Source organism: Phoxinus phoxinus (genome assembly GCF_949152265.1).
Source record: "Phoxinus phoxinus genome assembly, chromosome: 3".
NCBI classification, from domain to species: Eukaryota; Metazoa; Chordata; class Actinopteri; order Cypriniformes; family Leuciscidae; genus Phoxinus; species Phoxinus phoxinus.
The window spans coordinates 24,618,981-24,635,665 of record NC_136878.1 but is presented as its reverse complement, the minus strand read 5'-3'; the positions used below and the strand labels follow the sequence as shown (position 1 = coordinate 24,635,665).

Genomic DNA, 16,685 nt, shown 5'->3' with positions numbered 1-16,685 from the left:
GCAATACGAGAACCGAGAGCATTTGGGGCGAACGGAGGATTTGACTAAACGGGGTGAAAAGTACATTTAATTAAAACCAAATAACATACGAAATCAATCATAACGTTTTATTACATAAAAAAAGATAAAAAGTTGATGTAAACTTCATATAAAATATGCCCACTTTATGGAATGCTTTTTTTATTAGACCTTGTGGAATGTGTGACGTTGGGACCACGTGATAGTGACACAAAATTACGTAATGTCGTAAATAATAGACAAATCTTGTTGTTTGAGCCGATTCTTTTAAAGTTAACTGTTCGAAACAACCGATTCCCTTAAATGAGTCGGACTTCCTATCGCTAGTTGTAAGGGGACCGTTGACTGGAGCGGAAGCTCAGAGTGTTGTCCTTCCTTCTGCCCGACTCTCAGGATGAGGATCGGTCACAGTTTGTCTGTATGTCTCTGATCATATCACACCAGCAGCTCCTCTCCCACCTCCCGAATGCAGGTAAGAGTATACATCCTGCATTCCGGCGTGCTGATTTTCTCTTTTGTATACATATTGTTGGGTGTCAAATATGCCTGACGTCTCCATCCAGGCAGCTCTACCTCCAGAAGATCAGACGAGGAGAATGTGTGTTCTGTAACTTAATAAACACGAGATCACAGTGTTTCAACCTATTACACGCCACAGATTCTCCTGATTTATAGATGACCGTATTTGGTGATGAAGAGGAATGTCTGAACTGGTGGCACAGCCAGAGCTGCTCCTGCTTTTCATGTTGTGGTTGTCAGCTCTCCAACAAAACTTATTTAATGTAACTTAAATCACCCATCCAGGCCACAACTTTTTTTGACATGGCAAGAATAGCTAATAATAATAGCCTTACATAACACAAACTGAGTCGTTGACTCGCTGTTAAGTGTAATGCAAAACACCACGACGTTGTTGAAGGCATTTTAAACAGTAAGTGTAAGTAAGATTCAGTTCAGAACTTGTGTTTTTGTTTTATTCATGGAAGTTGTTTAGTAACTTCAAAGAGCAGGTTACGTAACGCCACTACTGTCATTATCGTGACCCAGCGTTCGTCTGCATATTAAACCCCATAGTGTTCAGTCTAATAACTTTTTATGTCACATGACTATATACACAGAGGTTTAGTTACAGAACGCACAATACACACATTGAACAGTATGCACAGTGTACACATAATGTACATATAATACAAATATATATATATATATATTATATATTCACTAAATGAAATATACACCCCTATACGTACATGCAGAAGTATTGACAGCAGCAATAGGCCTATACAATGTTGATGAGAAGTGAGACATACGGTTGCTGTGCAATATGATGAGACAAACTGATATCTAGTCCAGAGTCCAGTAGAATTATTAAAGTGTCTGAAGTTCTGCATGTAAAAAATAACATTCAGAAGGAGGATATGTTCTACCCAAACAGATCTGTGGCTGAGTTTGGCAGTGTGCTTTTGTGTGTAACAGCTGCGACTGAATGATTACAGCGCGGCGCGTGTTCTTTCTATACAAGACAAATAAGGGCCTGTTCAAAAGCTCTTGCTGGTGGTTCTACCTATTAATAGTGTCTTATGTGAAAGTGCTCTTTTGCTTTCATCTTTTTACAGCTGAAAGGGATTGATAAGAAACTTCTGCGACGTCTCCAAAGTTCAACTAAGTTAAACTCTGTCAGTGCCCTAGATTGCCATAATGTTTTGGCTCAGCATGAGAGATACTGTATCAACTGCTCCAACATTTCAGTGTAAACATCAGCTGTCTGTCTCTCAGTAAGCACTCAGGATCTCTAACGCTGGTTTGTATTTTAGAACATATTATTCAACAGTTTGGGGTCATTAAGAAATTATTATTTTTAAAGGAATTAATACTTTTAAGGACACATTAAAATGATCAAAAGTGACAGTAAGACATTTATAATGTTACAAAAGGTTTCTATTTCAAATAAATGCTGTTCTTTTTAACTTTCTATTCATCAAATAGTAGAATACAGCTTTACAGAATACAGAATACATTCTCATCTACAGAATACAGCTTTACCATGACTGGAATAAATTACATTTTAAAATGTATTAAAATTTAAAACAGTTATTTTAAATTGTAATATTTCAGAGTATTGGTTTTATCTTTGGAGAGAATAAGAGACATATTTCAAAAGCATTTTAAAAAATCTTACCGACCCCAAACTGTTGAACTGTAGTGTAGATAGATATGTTGATATTTTACAACCTGACTTGGTGACTACATAGTGTTTTTCTTAAGCTTTATTTTAAAATCACCTTAAGCAATTCTTAACCATTGTCAGAAAAAGGTTTTCTTTGCGCAAGTATAAGAGCTTGTTTGGTTTGTTGTCTGATTTACGTCATGTTTACATAATGTTAGTGTGTCTAAGGGCGGTCAGTTTGGTCTGAGGCCTTGGCCCTGTCCCAAATGGCACACTTCGTATGCACTTTCGGTCTTGTGGACTTACAATGGCTGCCGTGTGCACAAGTCCATGAGACCGGTGCCTCGTGTCGTTTGTCATTTTAGGTTTAGGGTTAGGGTGCTCGCGAGTCGATATGTGCCATCGATGCGCACTTTTGCCGAGCCTGCACTGATGTGAGCTCTGCAGCAGACTTTACTTATATATATATATATAACAAATATTTGATATTTGAAAATGACATACTGTAAGTAAGAGAAATAGTGACAAATCATATATTTTCTCCTTGAATTTTCAGATTAACAGGCATGCCAAAGGAAAAATATGATCCTCCAGACCCACGCAGATTATACACCATCATGTCAGCTGAGGAAGCGGCCAGTGGGAAGAAATCATACTGGACCGAGTTGGAGATTTCTGGTTAGTTATTATTCCTCACTTCTTCAACCTTATTCGTCAACTCATAAAATCAACTTATTTAAAAAAATGTGCCACTGAAGGAACACTGACAAGATAAATGAATGAATAAACCTGAAAGTGAAACATGAAAACCTACTTATACTGAACAACTAAAAAGTAGTTTTTTTTCCAAAAGTGACTTCTAATGCTGAAGATATACATTTATCAGTGTATGTGTGTTCTCTGGGATATTTGCTGAAAAATAGTTTGTCACAAACTCTGTCTGTGCTCCTGTGGTACAGGGCGAGTCAGAAGCCTGAGCAGTTCCCTATGGACGCTGACCCATCTGACTGCTCTCCACATCAACAACAACAACCTGAGCCGGATTCCCCCTGAAATCGCAAAGCTGCCCCATCTCGTCTACCTGAACCTGTCCTCCAACAAACTGCGCAGCCTGCCAGCAGAACTTGGCAACATGGTGACTCTCAGGTGCGTTTTAACAAATCGGTCCGTCTCTATGAGGTCCTGTCAGACCGAATGCAGCCTCTCAGCAAATGCAGGTTCTTAAAGACAATAGTCATTAAGAACACTAAATTGTATTATTGTTTTCATTTAAAATAGTCAAAATGTATAAAAATAGAATTAGGATGTGACTCAGAGGGCTTATTACTCTATTTAAACTAAAATGTCTAATCAATAGACCTTTGTGTAGTTCACTTTGAACAATTTTGTTCAGTTACACTAAACATGGTAACATGTTTTGTACTGTGTGTATTTCAAGGGAATTGCTTTTGAACAACAATTGTTTACGAGTTTTGCCTTATGAACTTGGTCGGCTGTTCCAGTTGCAAACCCTCGGCCTCAAAGGTGAAGCTTTTAAGGTTTATATGTGCAGAACAAGCATGCAATTTTTTAATTAGGCCTGAGAACAATATTTATTTTGCAGGTAATCCATTGTCCCAGGATATACTCAACCTGTATCAGGAGCCTGATGGAACAAGGAAGTTATTAAATTACATGCTTGACAATCTTGCAGGTAATAACGGACACAGGTACATAGTGGCTTATTAATACAGTATACATGTTATTCATTTAATTAAGTTATTCATTTGACTTACTTCAACTATTTCCCCTCCCAAAATTAGTTCACCCTGAACAACTCCCCCAAAGACCTTGGATCACTTTGAGGGAGCGAGACCAAATGATGCCCACAGGTACATCGTTGCATCCCGTCACATTCTTTTGAAAAGCCTGATTTAGCAAACGCAAAGCTAATATTAAATCTCTGTGTTCTCAAGCTGTATTCACAGTAATGTGCTACAATGTGCTCTGTGACAAGTATGCAACAAGGCAGTTGTACGGCTACTGTCCCTCATGGGCCCTTAACTGGGAGTACAGGAAGAAGGGCATCATGGAGGAGATCACTAACTGTGACGCTGACATCATCAGCCTGCAGGTACATATCCACAATATGAAGCTCACAAAATCTCAATTACGATTAGCAAAATATACACTAACATCCAAAAGGTTGGGGTCTTTGAAAGAAGTCCTTGAAACAGTAATATTGTGAAATACAGTTTAATATGACTGTATTGTATTTTAATTAACATTACATTACAGTCTTAAGTGTCACATGACCCTTCAGAAATCAGTCTAATATGCAGATTTGGTAATAAAGGAACATTTCTAAGTAATATAACTGCAAGTAGCGATGATAGGCCCAAGCACCGGCGCCACCGCCACCCCAGTGGCTTTAGGACAACTGTGCACGGCGGGCAATGTGCATTTAAAGCGATGAACCCCCTCCTTCTGAAATACGAAATGTGCTGTGATTGGTTAGCTGGCCTAGTGTGTTGTGATTGGCAGCACTTAGCGTGTTTTCGGGAAATGTCCCGTCCCTCCATAACCGCGAGTTCTGAGACTTTGCAAGCACGGATTTCACAGGACATTTCAGAGTGCTATGTTTTTCTTGTACATTATAGGTACAATGTTATCCACCATTTCATCATTTTTTATAATCAAATTTGTCAGAAAACTATGGTTATACAAACAGTAATCGATCACAAAAACATGTTTAATTTTCCTAAGGGGTGGTGAACAGCCTTACAAAAGCTATAGTAAACAACACTATATCAACACTAATGTTGGCTAGCAGGCGAGCGTAGCAACAACATAAAACTTATAATTAGAACTGTTAATAGAAAACGCATGCAACTACAAATAATAAGACATACTTACAAGTTACAAACAACAGATTGTCCCGACAAAGTGGAAATTACTTAATTTCAGGAGAAGCTTTTGTGTGTAGCCTGCGTCGTGGTTCTGGAAGGTGTTCTCTATAAAATGTGCAGCTCACAGATAAACATATAATGTTCAGGAATAGTCTTTAAAATAAATTTTACCCATTTTAAGTTCGTCCCTTAGGAATATCAAACAAATGAGATGTGGGGGAAAAACTGCGTCTTGTTGACATAGCAGCAATTCATCCAGGCCTTGATTCCGTGGGCAGGGATTATTTAAATGAGGAACATTATAACTTCATAAAGCCCGGAAAAATTGTGTTGTAGTTCTTGAAAAATGGATTCTGTTAAATAAAATATCTCCCTGTAGAGTGGACTGAGCTTTTTAATCTTCCAGATCTTTGTTCTGCTCAAACTGCAACATTACACACTTACTTAAGGCTTTAGCCCATGTTTACTGGCTCTAATGTGTGGGTCGAGTTTCATGCTATAAGTCTCAAAAACACCCAAAAAGAATATTAAAGTTTGATGTGTTGCGATGACAACAGTGTACAGGATACCAAGAATCCTTTAGCAGGTGTCCATCTACAGTGTCTTGACATTATTCTGACGAAGTTTGGTAAAATAAACGAGATTTCTTAGCATTTTGAAAGTAACATACTTTGTGCTGCCAGTTTGTGGCGCTATGGCTTTGACTCACAATAGTCACTTCAATGTGATCGGCACAGTCGGCACAATGTGAACACACAGCTGAAGTTCCATCAAAATCAGTCAATGTATGCAGAAGTTATAACACACCAATTTAGCATCTTCAGTGTCTTTGCTTCATGCTGACCCTAGGAGGAGTATTATTGCCCTAATTATCAATGATAAAAACAGTTGTGCTGCTTAATATTTTTCGGTTGTCTGAATATATAATTTTTTTTCAGGATTCCTTGAGTAGAAAATTCAAAAGAACATAATTTATTTGAAATAGAAATCTTTTTAAAAACATTATAAAAGTACTTTAACTTTAAATGATTAAATATGCATGGAAACAATAGATTTCCCTTGAAGTTTGTATGGTGCTTTTGATATCTGCAGTGGTTTACACTTAGCTCTAATTCTCCATCTGCATGTGCAGGAGGTGGAAACAGAGCAGTACTACACTTTCTTTCTGGAAACACTGAAAGAGCGTGGGTATGATGGCTTTTTCTGTCCAAAGTCTCGTGCCAAACTTGTGTCAGAACAGGAGCGGAAACATGTGGACGGCTGTGCTGTTTTCTTCAAGACTGAGAAGTGAGTAACCCCTTCCATCTTTCACAAGGTTTAAAGTGAATTGACATCCAGCTCATCTTTTGCCCCTTTATTACTTTCTAGATTCGCTCTGGTGCAGAAAAACACAGTGGAGTTCAATCAGGTTGCCATGGCAAATTCAGAGGGCTCAGAGGTTATGCTAAACAGAGTCATGACCAAAGATAACATCGGAGTAGCTGTCTTGTTGGAGGTGAAGGAAGACCTATTTACTAGTGGTAAGGTCACTGAATGATAACTCAGTAATTGGCATTAAATAGCTCCTGGTTTCCTCTTCTTCACACGCTGCTGTTTAGCCTTGTCCTGTAGATGGCAGTAGATCTCTAAGTTAAAAATGTGTACCTGAGATGACATTAATAACTACTGTCTTTGAAAATCAAGTACAATTAATTTTTAGGCCAAAAATCGTATCCATTCATACATCCATCCTTAACACCTTAAAAAGAACATCAATAATACAAATTTTCTCAGTGTTATAGAAGATAAAACAATTAAATTAAATTAAACATTTATGGCAGTCAAAATTTTGCAACCCAAAATGTTGGGTTATGTGGTGGTCTGATACACAGAATTACATTATGTGGTTGTCAAATTTATTGCTAGGTTGTATTTCAATGATAACACTACATGTCCTTCATACAGCTGAATACAATTTCTTCAGCATGCACACTTTTGAAATATGACAAATTTAACAGTCTCTTGGTCTGCCATAAAGTCTTCAGTTGTTCATCAAAATACATTTATCAGCAGTGTTTCAGATAAGACCCTGGTTCTGCTTTATTTCTTCTTTCTCAGCACATTCTTAATTTTTTTCCTGTGAAATCAATTTACAATATTTTGTGTTTTCAAATGATTGCGATATAGATTGCACTTTGAAAACAGAGTTTCCTGTATTCACAGTGTGTCAGAGTTTCTCCTGTTTCAATGACCTTGATAATAAAATATCTTATTTAGATGTTACGTAGTGAATTGTAGTTCCAAATCTCAGTAATTAAAGGAGGCAGCTCCATTTCCTCCTCTTTATTGAAATATTTCCGTCCCATTTGCTTTAGTGGTGTTATATTGCAGGTTTAAAGCAGCCTCCAGAGAAACAGCTCCTGCTGGTAGCTGATGCCCACATGCACTGGGATCCAGAGTACTCTGATGTGAAGCTCATCCAGACCATGATGTTCCTGTCTGAGCTAAAAAGTATCGCTGAGAGGGCCTCGGGATCCATCAACTCTGCATCGCCCACGTCAGACACCAGCTCCATCCCTATCGTCCTGTGTGCTGACCTCAACTCCCTCCCAGACTCTGGTGAGTTATATTGGGAACTGCTTATTAAAGATAAATTATTAGAAAGAATGGGGAACACACATGGGATATCTGTATTGTGTAAGTAAGTTCTTAGTAAGGGTGTGTTCACACTTGGTATGTTTGGTGAACTCTGTTAGTGTGGTTCATTTGAATAAATGATGAGTGTGAACTTTTGAAAAGGCTCGTCTGAAATATGAACTACAACTTCAAGCACAGAAGCCATAAAATAGAAAATTGGCCTTTCCGTCCCTTACACAACCACACCCATCTGATACGATATTAAAGGGACATTCACCCAAAAATTACAATTCTCATCATTTACTCAACTTCATGTCGGTGCAAATCTGTATGACTTACTTTCTTCTGTGGAACATAAAAGAAGATATTTTGAAGAATGTTGCTAACCATTGACTTCCATTGCATTGACAAAAAGCACTGAGACATTTTGCAAAATAACATCTTTTATGTTCCACAGAAGAAAAAAAATGTCAAACAGGTTTGGGATGACATGAAGGTGAGTAAATAATGATATAATTAACAGTTTTGTGTGAACTGTCCCTTTAATGACAGCGCTAAGATAAATAATGACATCAACTGGATGTAATATTTGGCATGAAGCCCTTGCCTCACCATCACTAGGTTTCCTGGCTTTTCCTCACAGGTGTGGTGGAATATCTGAGTAGTGGTGGAGTTGCAGAAAATCACAAAGACTTTAAGGAACTGCGGTACAGCGATTGTTTAACCAACTTCAATTGCAACGGTAAAAACGGCAAGCCTGATGGCAGTATCACGCACAGTTTCCAGCTGAAGAGTGCCTACGAAGGGAATCTCATGCCCTACACCAACTACACTTATGACTTCAAGGTGAGGAGATTCATAATTCAGAGATATTTCTATTATATTTTCTATTTTGTTACACTTTATTTTAAGGTGACGTAGTTGCATTGTACTTAATCAAATAAGTAATGAGTGATATTAATTAACTACATGTACTTACTATACAGTTATGATTAGGGTTTGGTTTAGGGTTAGTTAAAATAAAGTGTTACCTTTTTTTTCTTTTCTTTTTTTACTCAAAATGGGAATAGAGATCATATAGGTCTTGGGTATTTTCTATATAAGGGCTCTAGAAATGGGACTTGGGATCCATCCACTTCAAAAAATGTAACATTTTGGGGCCAGACATCTTTTTTATTGACAAATTACAGAATTGGGTCAGTGTGGTTGTTCAGATGTGCTTTAATTCATTGAGTTCATAGCTTCTTGCTCATTTTCTTTAAAATACCATTATTTATTATAGAACACCATTTTTCATTTATTACAACAAGACTCTATGAATCTTTATTTGTCATATGGCTATCAAGTCAGTAAATAGTCTCACAACATCACAATAAATGTTCCTGGTTCATTAAAAAAATTACTCCTGGTTCACGTCAAGAGAGTCAGTAATGACTCTGAGTGATTCACTGACTAAGTGAGTCTGATTCAAAACTCAACCTTTTGACTGACTTTTAAAAAGACTTGGTTCATAGGAGTCATTCGTTAGTGAACCGTGTCTCGCTTTGTTATTGTATTGCATGGAAACCAGGGTACTGGCTGCTTTTGGGCTCCCGAGTTTCAATTAAAGGAGAACTCCGGGCAATTTTTAAGTTAATCTTAATCGTTATACCTTTGTGAGTACTGTCTATAGAAAAAAAATGAACCGGATTGGTGCTTGCAACACTGAGCTGCTACCGCTAATGCCCAGAGCTCCACTCAGCTAAAGCGGCAGTTATGGGGGCATATTCATAAAGAGTGTTTTTGTGCCTCTAACAGACACAAGATGCGTTTAGCAACTTAGCCATTGTTTAAATTCACCTAAATAGTGTTTTAGACGGCTAGCTGTAGTCTCGCGCTGAAGTCCCGTGGGAACTCCCGTTGTAGCCGGGAAAAGGTATTGTTGACTGAAGATTGAGGCTAGTTCTTCGTCTGTATACTCGGGTTTGAATAAATAAGGACGACCATCTCTTCCATGTGTTCAAAATCTTCTATATTCTCCATAGTTACGTTACAAACCATTTCTTCTTCATTTGTGAGCAACTCCGATCATCACTCTTCACACACACGGCGCTCCTCCCACCTGCACGCACGCTTTTATTTACCTTTTTCCGGCTACAACGGGAGTATGGTATAACACTATTTAAACAATGGATAAGTTGCTAAACGCATCTTGTTGTCATGCAAGGACCCAGTTCATGTTGGACAGACATTTTAATTGCATTTTGTGTCTGTTAAGAGGCACAAAAACGCTCTTTATGAATATGCCCCCATAACAGCCGTTTTAGCTGAGTGAGAGCTCTGGGCATTAGCGGTAACAGCTCCGTGTTGCATGCACCAATCCGGTTCGCTTTTTTTTCTATAGACAGTACTCACAAAGGTATAACGATCAAGATTAACTTAAAAATTGCCCGGAGTTATCCTTTAATAGAGCAAATTTTTTGTTGCATTTAAAATGTACCATTTCTAGATGCATGCTGCATATTGAGATTAGTGCCCTTTTTAAAAAAAAACGTTTCCTCTTCTTTTTTTGAAGGGTGTGATTGACTACGTCTTCTTCTCTAAGACACATATGAGTGTTTTGGGGGTTCTGGGTCCACTGGAGACTCAGTGGCTGAAGGACAACAACATAACTGGCTGCCCACATCCGCACATCCCCTCCGATCACTTTTCCCTCCTGGCTCAGCTGGAGTACCACCCGCCTTTACCCCCCCTCAACGGGCTGCATCTGTCTGTCCACAGGTAGTGCAGCCCGCCTTCCCTCACTCCTAAACCCTAAATCATGGACAAACCCTTATCATGAGCCCCTAAAACTATAGGCACACACATTAAGGAGTGAAGTACTCACCTACTTTGTTCCTTTTTTTAACCTTTGCACACGATTGTATGATCTTATTATTACATTTTCCAACTTTCCAACACAAGCTTAATACCAAATTAGGGTTGGGATTCTCTGTTTGGTCCTAAACATATTCTGCTTTCAGGGAAAGTGATCCGTTTGTCTGAATCTGAATGTGAGATTGTATAAGCCATGTGTCAGTATATGGATGGTAGAAATGTGTAACATATGTGAAGACAGATCGTGTAGCATTATAATGTCAGCACGAGTATTAAGACTTTGTTTCGATCAGCATCTTTTAAATTCCCCTTCAACATCTCATAAATTTGACAAAGGAAGTGTAATGAATTCAAATAAAAATTACATGATTTGTAAAGTTCCCCAGTACAATAAAACCACATTTGTCTCTTTATTGTGCAACATCAAATATTCACTGCATCCTGTCCGATTCAAACTCAAGTTCCCCTATTCGATATTACCAGAAGATGGATTTGCATTAAGATCATGAAGTGGAAAACTATTTTTTAATCTATTTTTCATCGAAAATACTTCATAGTACAATGCATTATTATGTAATGCAGTATTATGCAAAGCATTTCTTTAAGTCCAAAATTGACACTATCAAAGAGGATCCCAGCCCTACTGATTATAACCCAGCTGTGTATGTTTGCTTTTTTCTCTTGTTGCTTCCAACATCGAAATCACATCACCGTACTGATGTATATTTATTACACAATACAGTCCTCCTTGCCTCATTTACGTCAACAAGCATTTCAAAAGAATATTTGATTGGCAGGGTTCAGTGTTATTGGTACAATTTATTTCTACAGAAGACTAGCTAGGAGGGTAAGGGATAGTTCAGCCAAAAATTCTGCCATCATTTACTCTCTCTCACGTTTTTTCAATCTTATATTACTATTTCTACCAGAAAGACTCAGAGGGCAGGTGAACGTTTGCATGGTGTTTATTCCGTAGAGAATTAACAGATGTTAGTGAGCTATGATTCATGTTTACCGGTAGTTGTATAGAAAATGTCTTTGGCGTAGGCCCCGTCCTTAGTCCCAATCCTTGGGGATGTAGATTCGGCTGATCCTGCCTGAAGATAAAGGCAGGGGCAGAGCCTACACCCGGTGGATGGACAGAGGCCAACCTGGTGGTGGTGGTGGAGGAGAGGATGGAGGGGAACGTCAGCGTCATCAACTGCGAACATGAAACTGAGAGTTCAGTGCTTATGTACTTCAGGTGTCAATCCGTGATTGGCCAGACCAGAATAAATTAGAGATGTGGCATTAGAGTCTTCCTGGTTGAACTAATGCTAAAGCTATCATTTCTTCTGTCAAACAAAAACGAAACATGTTGGTAACCCAACAGTTTGGTTACCATTGACTTCCATTTTTGACCATTGTATGGACAGTGTTCCACAGAAGAAAAAAAGTGACATGAGGTTGAGTAAATGAAGGCAGAATCTGCTTTGTCGTGTTGTTTCATGCTTTTTTCAACGCTAATGGCTTGTCAGCTGCATCGGTACAAATTGAACGTTAATTCATATTTATATGAATAAATATCACAATTTTGTGATTTGTTGGAAATAAGAAAAATTACTCTCCCATTTTATAAGTTTGGCACAAGTATATGATTTAAATGGGTCATGACATGATAAATAAAATTTGCCTTGATCCTTTGACATATAAGAGGTCTTTATACCATTAAAACATTCTGCAAGTTTCAGAGATTAAAATATAAACAAAGCATTTCTTTTATCACGGCTCGTTTGGATCTTGGGGGATTTGTGATGTCACGCGGGCAAACACATTTATGCAAGATATTTTGAACTGAATTAAATGAAGGCTATATGACTTTTTAGTTCTGAAACGATTTTAAAACAATAGGCATCATACACTTCTCAATTTTGTAAATGGTTAAAGAAAAAAACGGGGCATCATACACTAAACGGCTGAGGATCACATACTAACAGACTTTCACAATAACACAAACATGCAGAATCATGCGCCTTGTATAGGAGAAATATATACAAAATAATCAAACATGTTGGACTGGATGGATCATAATCTGATGCTTAAAAAAAATGTGAATACTTCCCCATTATACACAATTTTCTGTGAAATCAGATATTCAGATTTTCTCTTTAAACTTACGCTGACTTGTACAGACTGTAAATCGAGGCAAAAGTTGTGTAACGTATTCCAGCATTGAACTGGATTTGGCCAAACTAGAATAACTTCTAAAGCATTTATTTGATACCAGTGGCATTACTGTTGTCATTTCTCTGCATGATTGCTTGTGAATTCAGACTTTAATAAACCAAAATATTTTTTTGTCCAAACAAGCAATCATAAAAAGTTTTTTTAACCAAGTTGAGTTAAAATCCTGGAGCATTTTATGATGATTAACCTGTGAGGAGTGTTGGTGGAAGTACTTGTCTAATAGACACATCTAGGCTCACGCAATGACTACTTGGACAAAGCTATAGCTCACCATGCTTTACAGGTATGTGCCTTGTTCTGTGTGGAACTGGTATGAGTAAAAAGCTTCAAAAGAAGAAAGGTCAGAGGTGCTAAAGTTGACTATGAGGTGTTGGACTATGTGTGCTGCATGCTGAGGTGGACAAAGTACACAAATTCCTTACTTGAGTTAAAGTACAGATACTACTGGTCAAATATTACTCCTTTACCAATAAAAGTGGTTTTTACAGAAGTACTTGTTTTTAAAAGTACTTAAGTATCAAAAGTAAATGTCAATGGATTGTTTTATTATTGTTGTATGTAATACCGTACTTACAGTACCTTATGCCTCTGAATCTATGCCTTCCTACCTCATATCAATATCAAATTTATTTCTAGAACACAGTTCCAGTAGTGGGATTGAATGTGAGATTGAATAAGTGCACTCAATAAAGTCCACAATGGTTTCGGACACCCAAATGGCTGTACCCTTTTAGTGCCCTATTTAATTAAAAAATATATTTATTTTTTTACAGTATGAATATGTTAGCCTTGCTGTTATTTATAAGCTAGTGCGCTCCAAAACAATGACACAATTTGTCAGGTTATGGCGTCAAACCGAAGTCGGGTTCTGACGTCAACCAGACTTTATTTTCCAACCAAGATGCAACCCCTGCAACCAAAATCATTTCCTGACTGACGTTACTACTTTCTACTCAAGGACCTTGACAGAACTATAGTGGAGTAAAAAGTACGATACTTGTCTTTCAAATGTAGTGAAGTTAAAGGGATGGTTCGGAGTAATTTCAACCTCGAGCCAAACACCCGAACAAATTACTCCGAACCATCCCTTTAAAGTAAAACGTTTCCAGAAAAAAAATAACATTCAAGTAAAGTACAGATACTCAAAAAGTGTTCTTAAGTACAGTATTTAAGTAAATGTACTGTGTTACTTTCCACCTCTGGCTGCATGTTACTTATAACTTACTGCCATTGGACTTTGGAGAAAAACAAAAATAAAAACCACACTGATTAACTCCCAGCCCTGTGAAGTTTAATTGCATATTTGGTTTGGATACAGACAACACATTCACATTTTTTTAAATAGCTGATGCTCATCAAAAACTTAATTTAATCAGAAAATGATGAGCAATATTTGACATTGCATTATTTCTAAAAGCAACATCCAACACAGCGAGAACACAAATGTGAGTCTTATCAGCCTCTGTGAATTCACTTAAAATGATTCACAATTAGAGCATTCCACTTTGATCAAACTGTGCCTAGTCTGAATCATCTTTTCTACAGCAGCACTGCCTGTGAAAGCAAGACGCTTACAGAGTGAGCCAGCACCAGCATCCCTTCCATCCACCCATCCATCTCTGTTCTTCACCAGAGAGACATGTTGACTACTAATGTGACCATGATCCTGTTATAATGTTGCTGTTATGGTCAGCAGTGCTAAGTCAGTTTGCTTTGCATTGTTTCACTGGTTTTGTGGTGGCAGTAGTTTTGTTTTCTGAGGCTTATATTGTGTGTATATGTTTAAATATACATATCCAGTATCCCTCACAGAAATTCCCACTGAACCAGCTGAATATACATTTCCAAATATAATTGGCAAAGGGTATAGCCATGCTATTTGAATCCAGATTGAACATGCAGTGTTTTAAAACTAGTTATAAATTCATGTGGAATATAGCGCAAGTCTTTCCTTGAATGTGGACTGTGGCATCAGGGATTGGGGTCAGTCTTGTTGAGAAATTCTAATTAATGAAGGACCTGATTGTAATGATTGTAATATGATGTAAAGCGTAATTTTAATACTTGAGACAGAATGACTGGAATTGGCAGGGGGAGAAAGCAGTTTCCCAACACGATGATGGCTTTATCATTGGCTTTTCTCAATGACTCAACTGAGGACTACATGTTTTCTAAATCTTTTTTGGTCTATGAACACATATGGTTATGAATTGAAATACAAAACTCATCTTTATTGTGTTGTTTTGCAACTGAAAATGGTGCTATGTGTGGCCCATTTGTAAAACAAACTGAAAGTCCTGTCCTAGTGTCCTACCTTAAAGGCAATAAAGATGTCATTTAAAAGGAAGAAGGAAAATTTTTATTTCAAAATAATAATTACAGGTTTTTTAGGCAGGCTGCGATAATAACATATCAATTTGTGGCTGTATAGCATTCAGCACACTAGAGTTAGTGGTTTGAACGAAAGGAGTAGTTGAGACAATGGAAAATATCTTTCTTGCGGTTGTTCTTGTCCACATTGATTTATGCCGTGGCGGTCACAGCAGTTTCCTTTACAGCTCTTCTGCTATAGGAAAAAGAAACAAAATGAGAAGATAGTTAGATAACGCAAAGAAAGAAAAAAACAAAAGGTCAAATCTAGATTAGACCGTTTCGATTTTGGGAGATAAAACTTGATATCCTACCTTCTCATTACTTTTGAGATGAAACTGTTGATCCATCGTGCTTCGGGGTTTATGCAAACTGTTTTGTTGTCCTTTTTGGTAATCCTGAAGAATTGAAAGAGATTGGATGACTATATGCAACAATAAGTGACATTTGTCTGAGAGCAGCGTGGGCAAATGTGACAATAATGTAAGGTATTTTCGAGAGCTCTGAGGTTTGTTAGAACAGAGGAAATGCCCACCCCCATGCACATTTCCCCATGTCTGTGATTGAAGCGTATAGAGGCAAAACATCACATAGAGACTCACAAGATCTCGATTTTGCGACAGTGTGCTCCTGGAGGCAGGATCTCAATCTTCTGGAACAGCCGAGGTGGGATCACGGCTGAGGTGGTGGCCAGACACTGACACTTGTTGTTGGTAGAAAAGCCATCCATTGGGAATGCTGAAACAGTTAGAATTATGTTTCTCAAAATTACAATATTAAAATCATTTGATCAGAATCAAAGGCAGAATTAAGGCTAATAATAATAATAAAAATAATAATAATAAAGTACATTTGTGCATCCTAACAACAACAGCTGAGAGCATAAAGTAAATTATAACAGATACACCTTTAAACTTTAAAAGCACCTTATTTATAGACATCTTTAATCAAATAAATTAAGTTAATGCACGTTAATACACAATTCATATATATATATTATACAATAAAATGTGAAGATTAATTATAACAGTTTTTCTTCTTTCCTTACCCATGCGGGGTGTGAAGCAGCAGAATGCAAAAGCTGCCAGCAGTAAATATGAGTTCAGTGACATGTTGAGGCTGAGATCAGGCGTGGAGTGAAGCAGGTCTAGGACGAGACAGTTTATATTGATGCTCAAAAGAGGAAGTGATAAAGGAGTGGGGGGAAAAATGCATTTTTAAAAAAAAAAAATTTATTATGCTGTCAGTGGAAAATACTCTAGGAGATGGAAAGATAATACACTAGATAATAATCTCACTTTATATATATTGCATATTATTTTGAAGCTTTACATCCCCTATTATATTTCAGGACTTGAAATCTGGTTTCTTATCCAGGACTTGTTTCATATCAATTTACTGTAACACTTCATTTTACTGTTCTTGTTACACATCTTACTTACTGTAGTAATAACTGTAAATTATGCATAATGCACCTAAATAACCAAACCATATTCCTAACCCTACCTTATAGTAAGTACATTTGGTTCATTAATATTACTCTG

The 16,685-nt window shown here is 37.5% G+C and overlaps 2 protein-coding genes across 5 annotated transcripts; one reads left to right on the top strand and one right to left on the bottom strand.

The window, feature by feature from the left end:
* Positions 1-258: 258 nt before the first annotated feature.
* cnot6l (CCR4-NOT transcription complex, subunit 6-like) lies at positions 259-16,260 on the top strand. 3 transcript variants are annotated; one of them, XM_079607022.1, is made up of 13 exons: positions 259-490; positions 2,742-2,863; positions 3,145-3,331; positions 3,624-3,709; positions 3,789-3,878; positions 3,988-4,056; positions 4,141-4,298; positions 6,206-6,360; positions 6,442-6,593; positions 7,444-7,671; positions 8,333-8,535; positions 10,244-10,449; positions 14,317-16,260. In XM_079607022.1, exons 2-13 carry the CDS (start codon positions 2,752-2,754, stop codon positions 14,351-14,353), a joined length of 1,683 nt encoding a protein of 560 aa, XP_079463148.1. In that variant the 5' UTR covers positions 259-490; positions 2,742-2,751; the 3' UTR covers positions 14,354-16,260. The 3 variants fall into 3 exon arrangements, with proteins under 3 accessions (XP_079463148.1, XP_079463146.1, XP_079463147.1); XM_079607020.1 differs by lacking the exon at positions 259-490 and adding an exon at positions 2,596-2,619 and having other exon boundaries at positions 14,317-15,380; XM_079607021.1 differs by lacking the exon at positions 259-490 and adding an exon at positions 2,596-2,619 and having other exon boundaries at positions 14,320-14,964.
* cxcl13 (chemokine (C-X-C motif) ligand 13) lies at positions 15,108-16,266 on the bottom strand. 2 transcript variants are annotated; one of them, XM_079607026.1, is made up of 4 exons: positions 16,190-16,266; positions 15,744-15,879; positions 15,456-15,539; positions 15,108-15,337 (listed from the first exon to the last, which is right to left on the bottom strand). In XM_079607026.1, the coding sequence occupies exons 1-4, from the start codon at positions 16,251-16,253 to the stop codon at positions 15,295-15,297; spliced, it is 327 nt and encodes a 108-aa protein (XP_079463152.1). In that variant the 5' UTR covers positions 16,254-16,266; the 3' UTR covers positions 15,108-15,294. The 2 variants fall into 2 exon arrangements, with proteins under 2 accessions (XP_079463152.1, XP_079463153.1); XM_079607027.1 differs by having other exon boundaries at positions 15,108-15,334.
* Positions 16,267-16,685: the final 419 nt, after the last annotated feature.

Bases quoted from the DNA above. Each gene is read 5' to 3' on its own strand.
- cnot6l (XM_079607022.1), top strand. From the start codon at position 2,752: ATGCCAAAGGAAAAATATGATCCTCCAGACCCACGCAGATTATACACC. The intron at 7,672-8,332 runs GTGAGTTATATT...TTTTCCTCACAG, and splicing joins CAACTCCCTCCCAGACTCTG to GTGTGGTGGAATATCTGAGT. The intron at 8,536-10,243 runs GTGAGGAGATTC...CTTTTTTTGAAG, and splicing joins ACTACACTTATGACTTCAAG to GGTGTGATTGACTACGTCTT.
- cxcl13 (XM_079607026.1), bottom strand. From the start codon at position 16,253: ATGTCACTGAACTCATATTTACTGCTGGCAGCTTTTGCATTCTGCTGC. The intron at 15,540-15,743 runs GTGAGTCTCTAT...TCAATTCTTCAG, and splicing joins TGTCGCAAAATCGAGATCTT to GATTACCAAAAAGGACAACA. The intron at 15,338-15,455 runs GTAGGATATCAA...TTTTTCCTATAG, and splicing joins ATCTCAAAAGTAATGAGAAG to CAGAAGAGCTGTAAAGGAAA.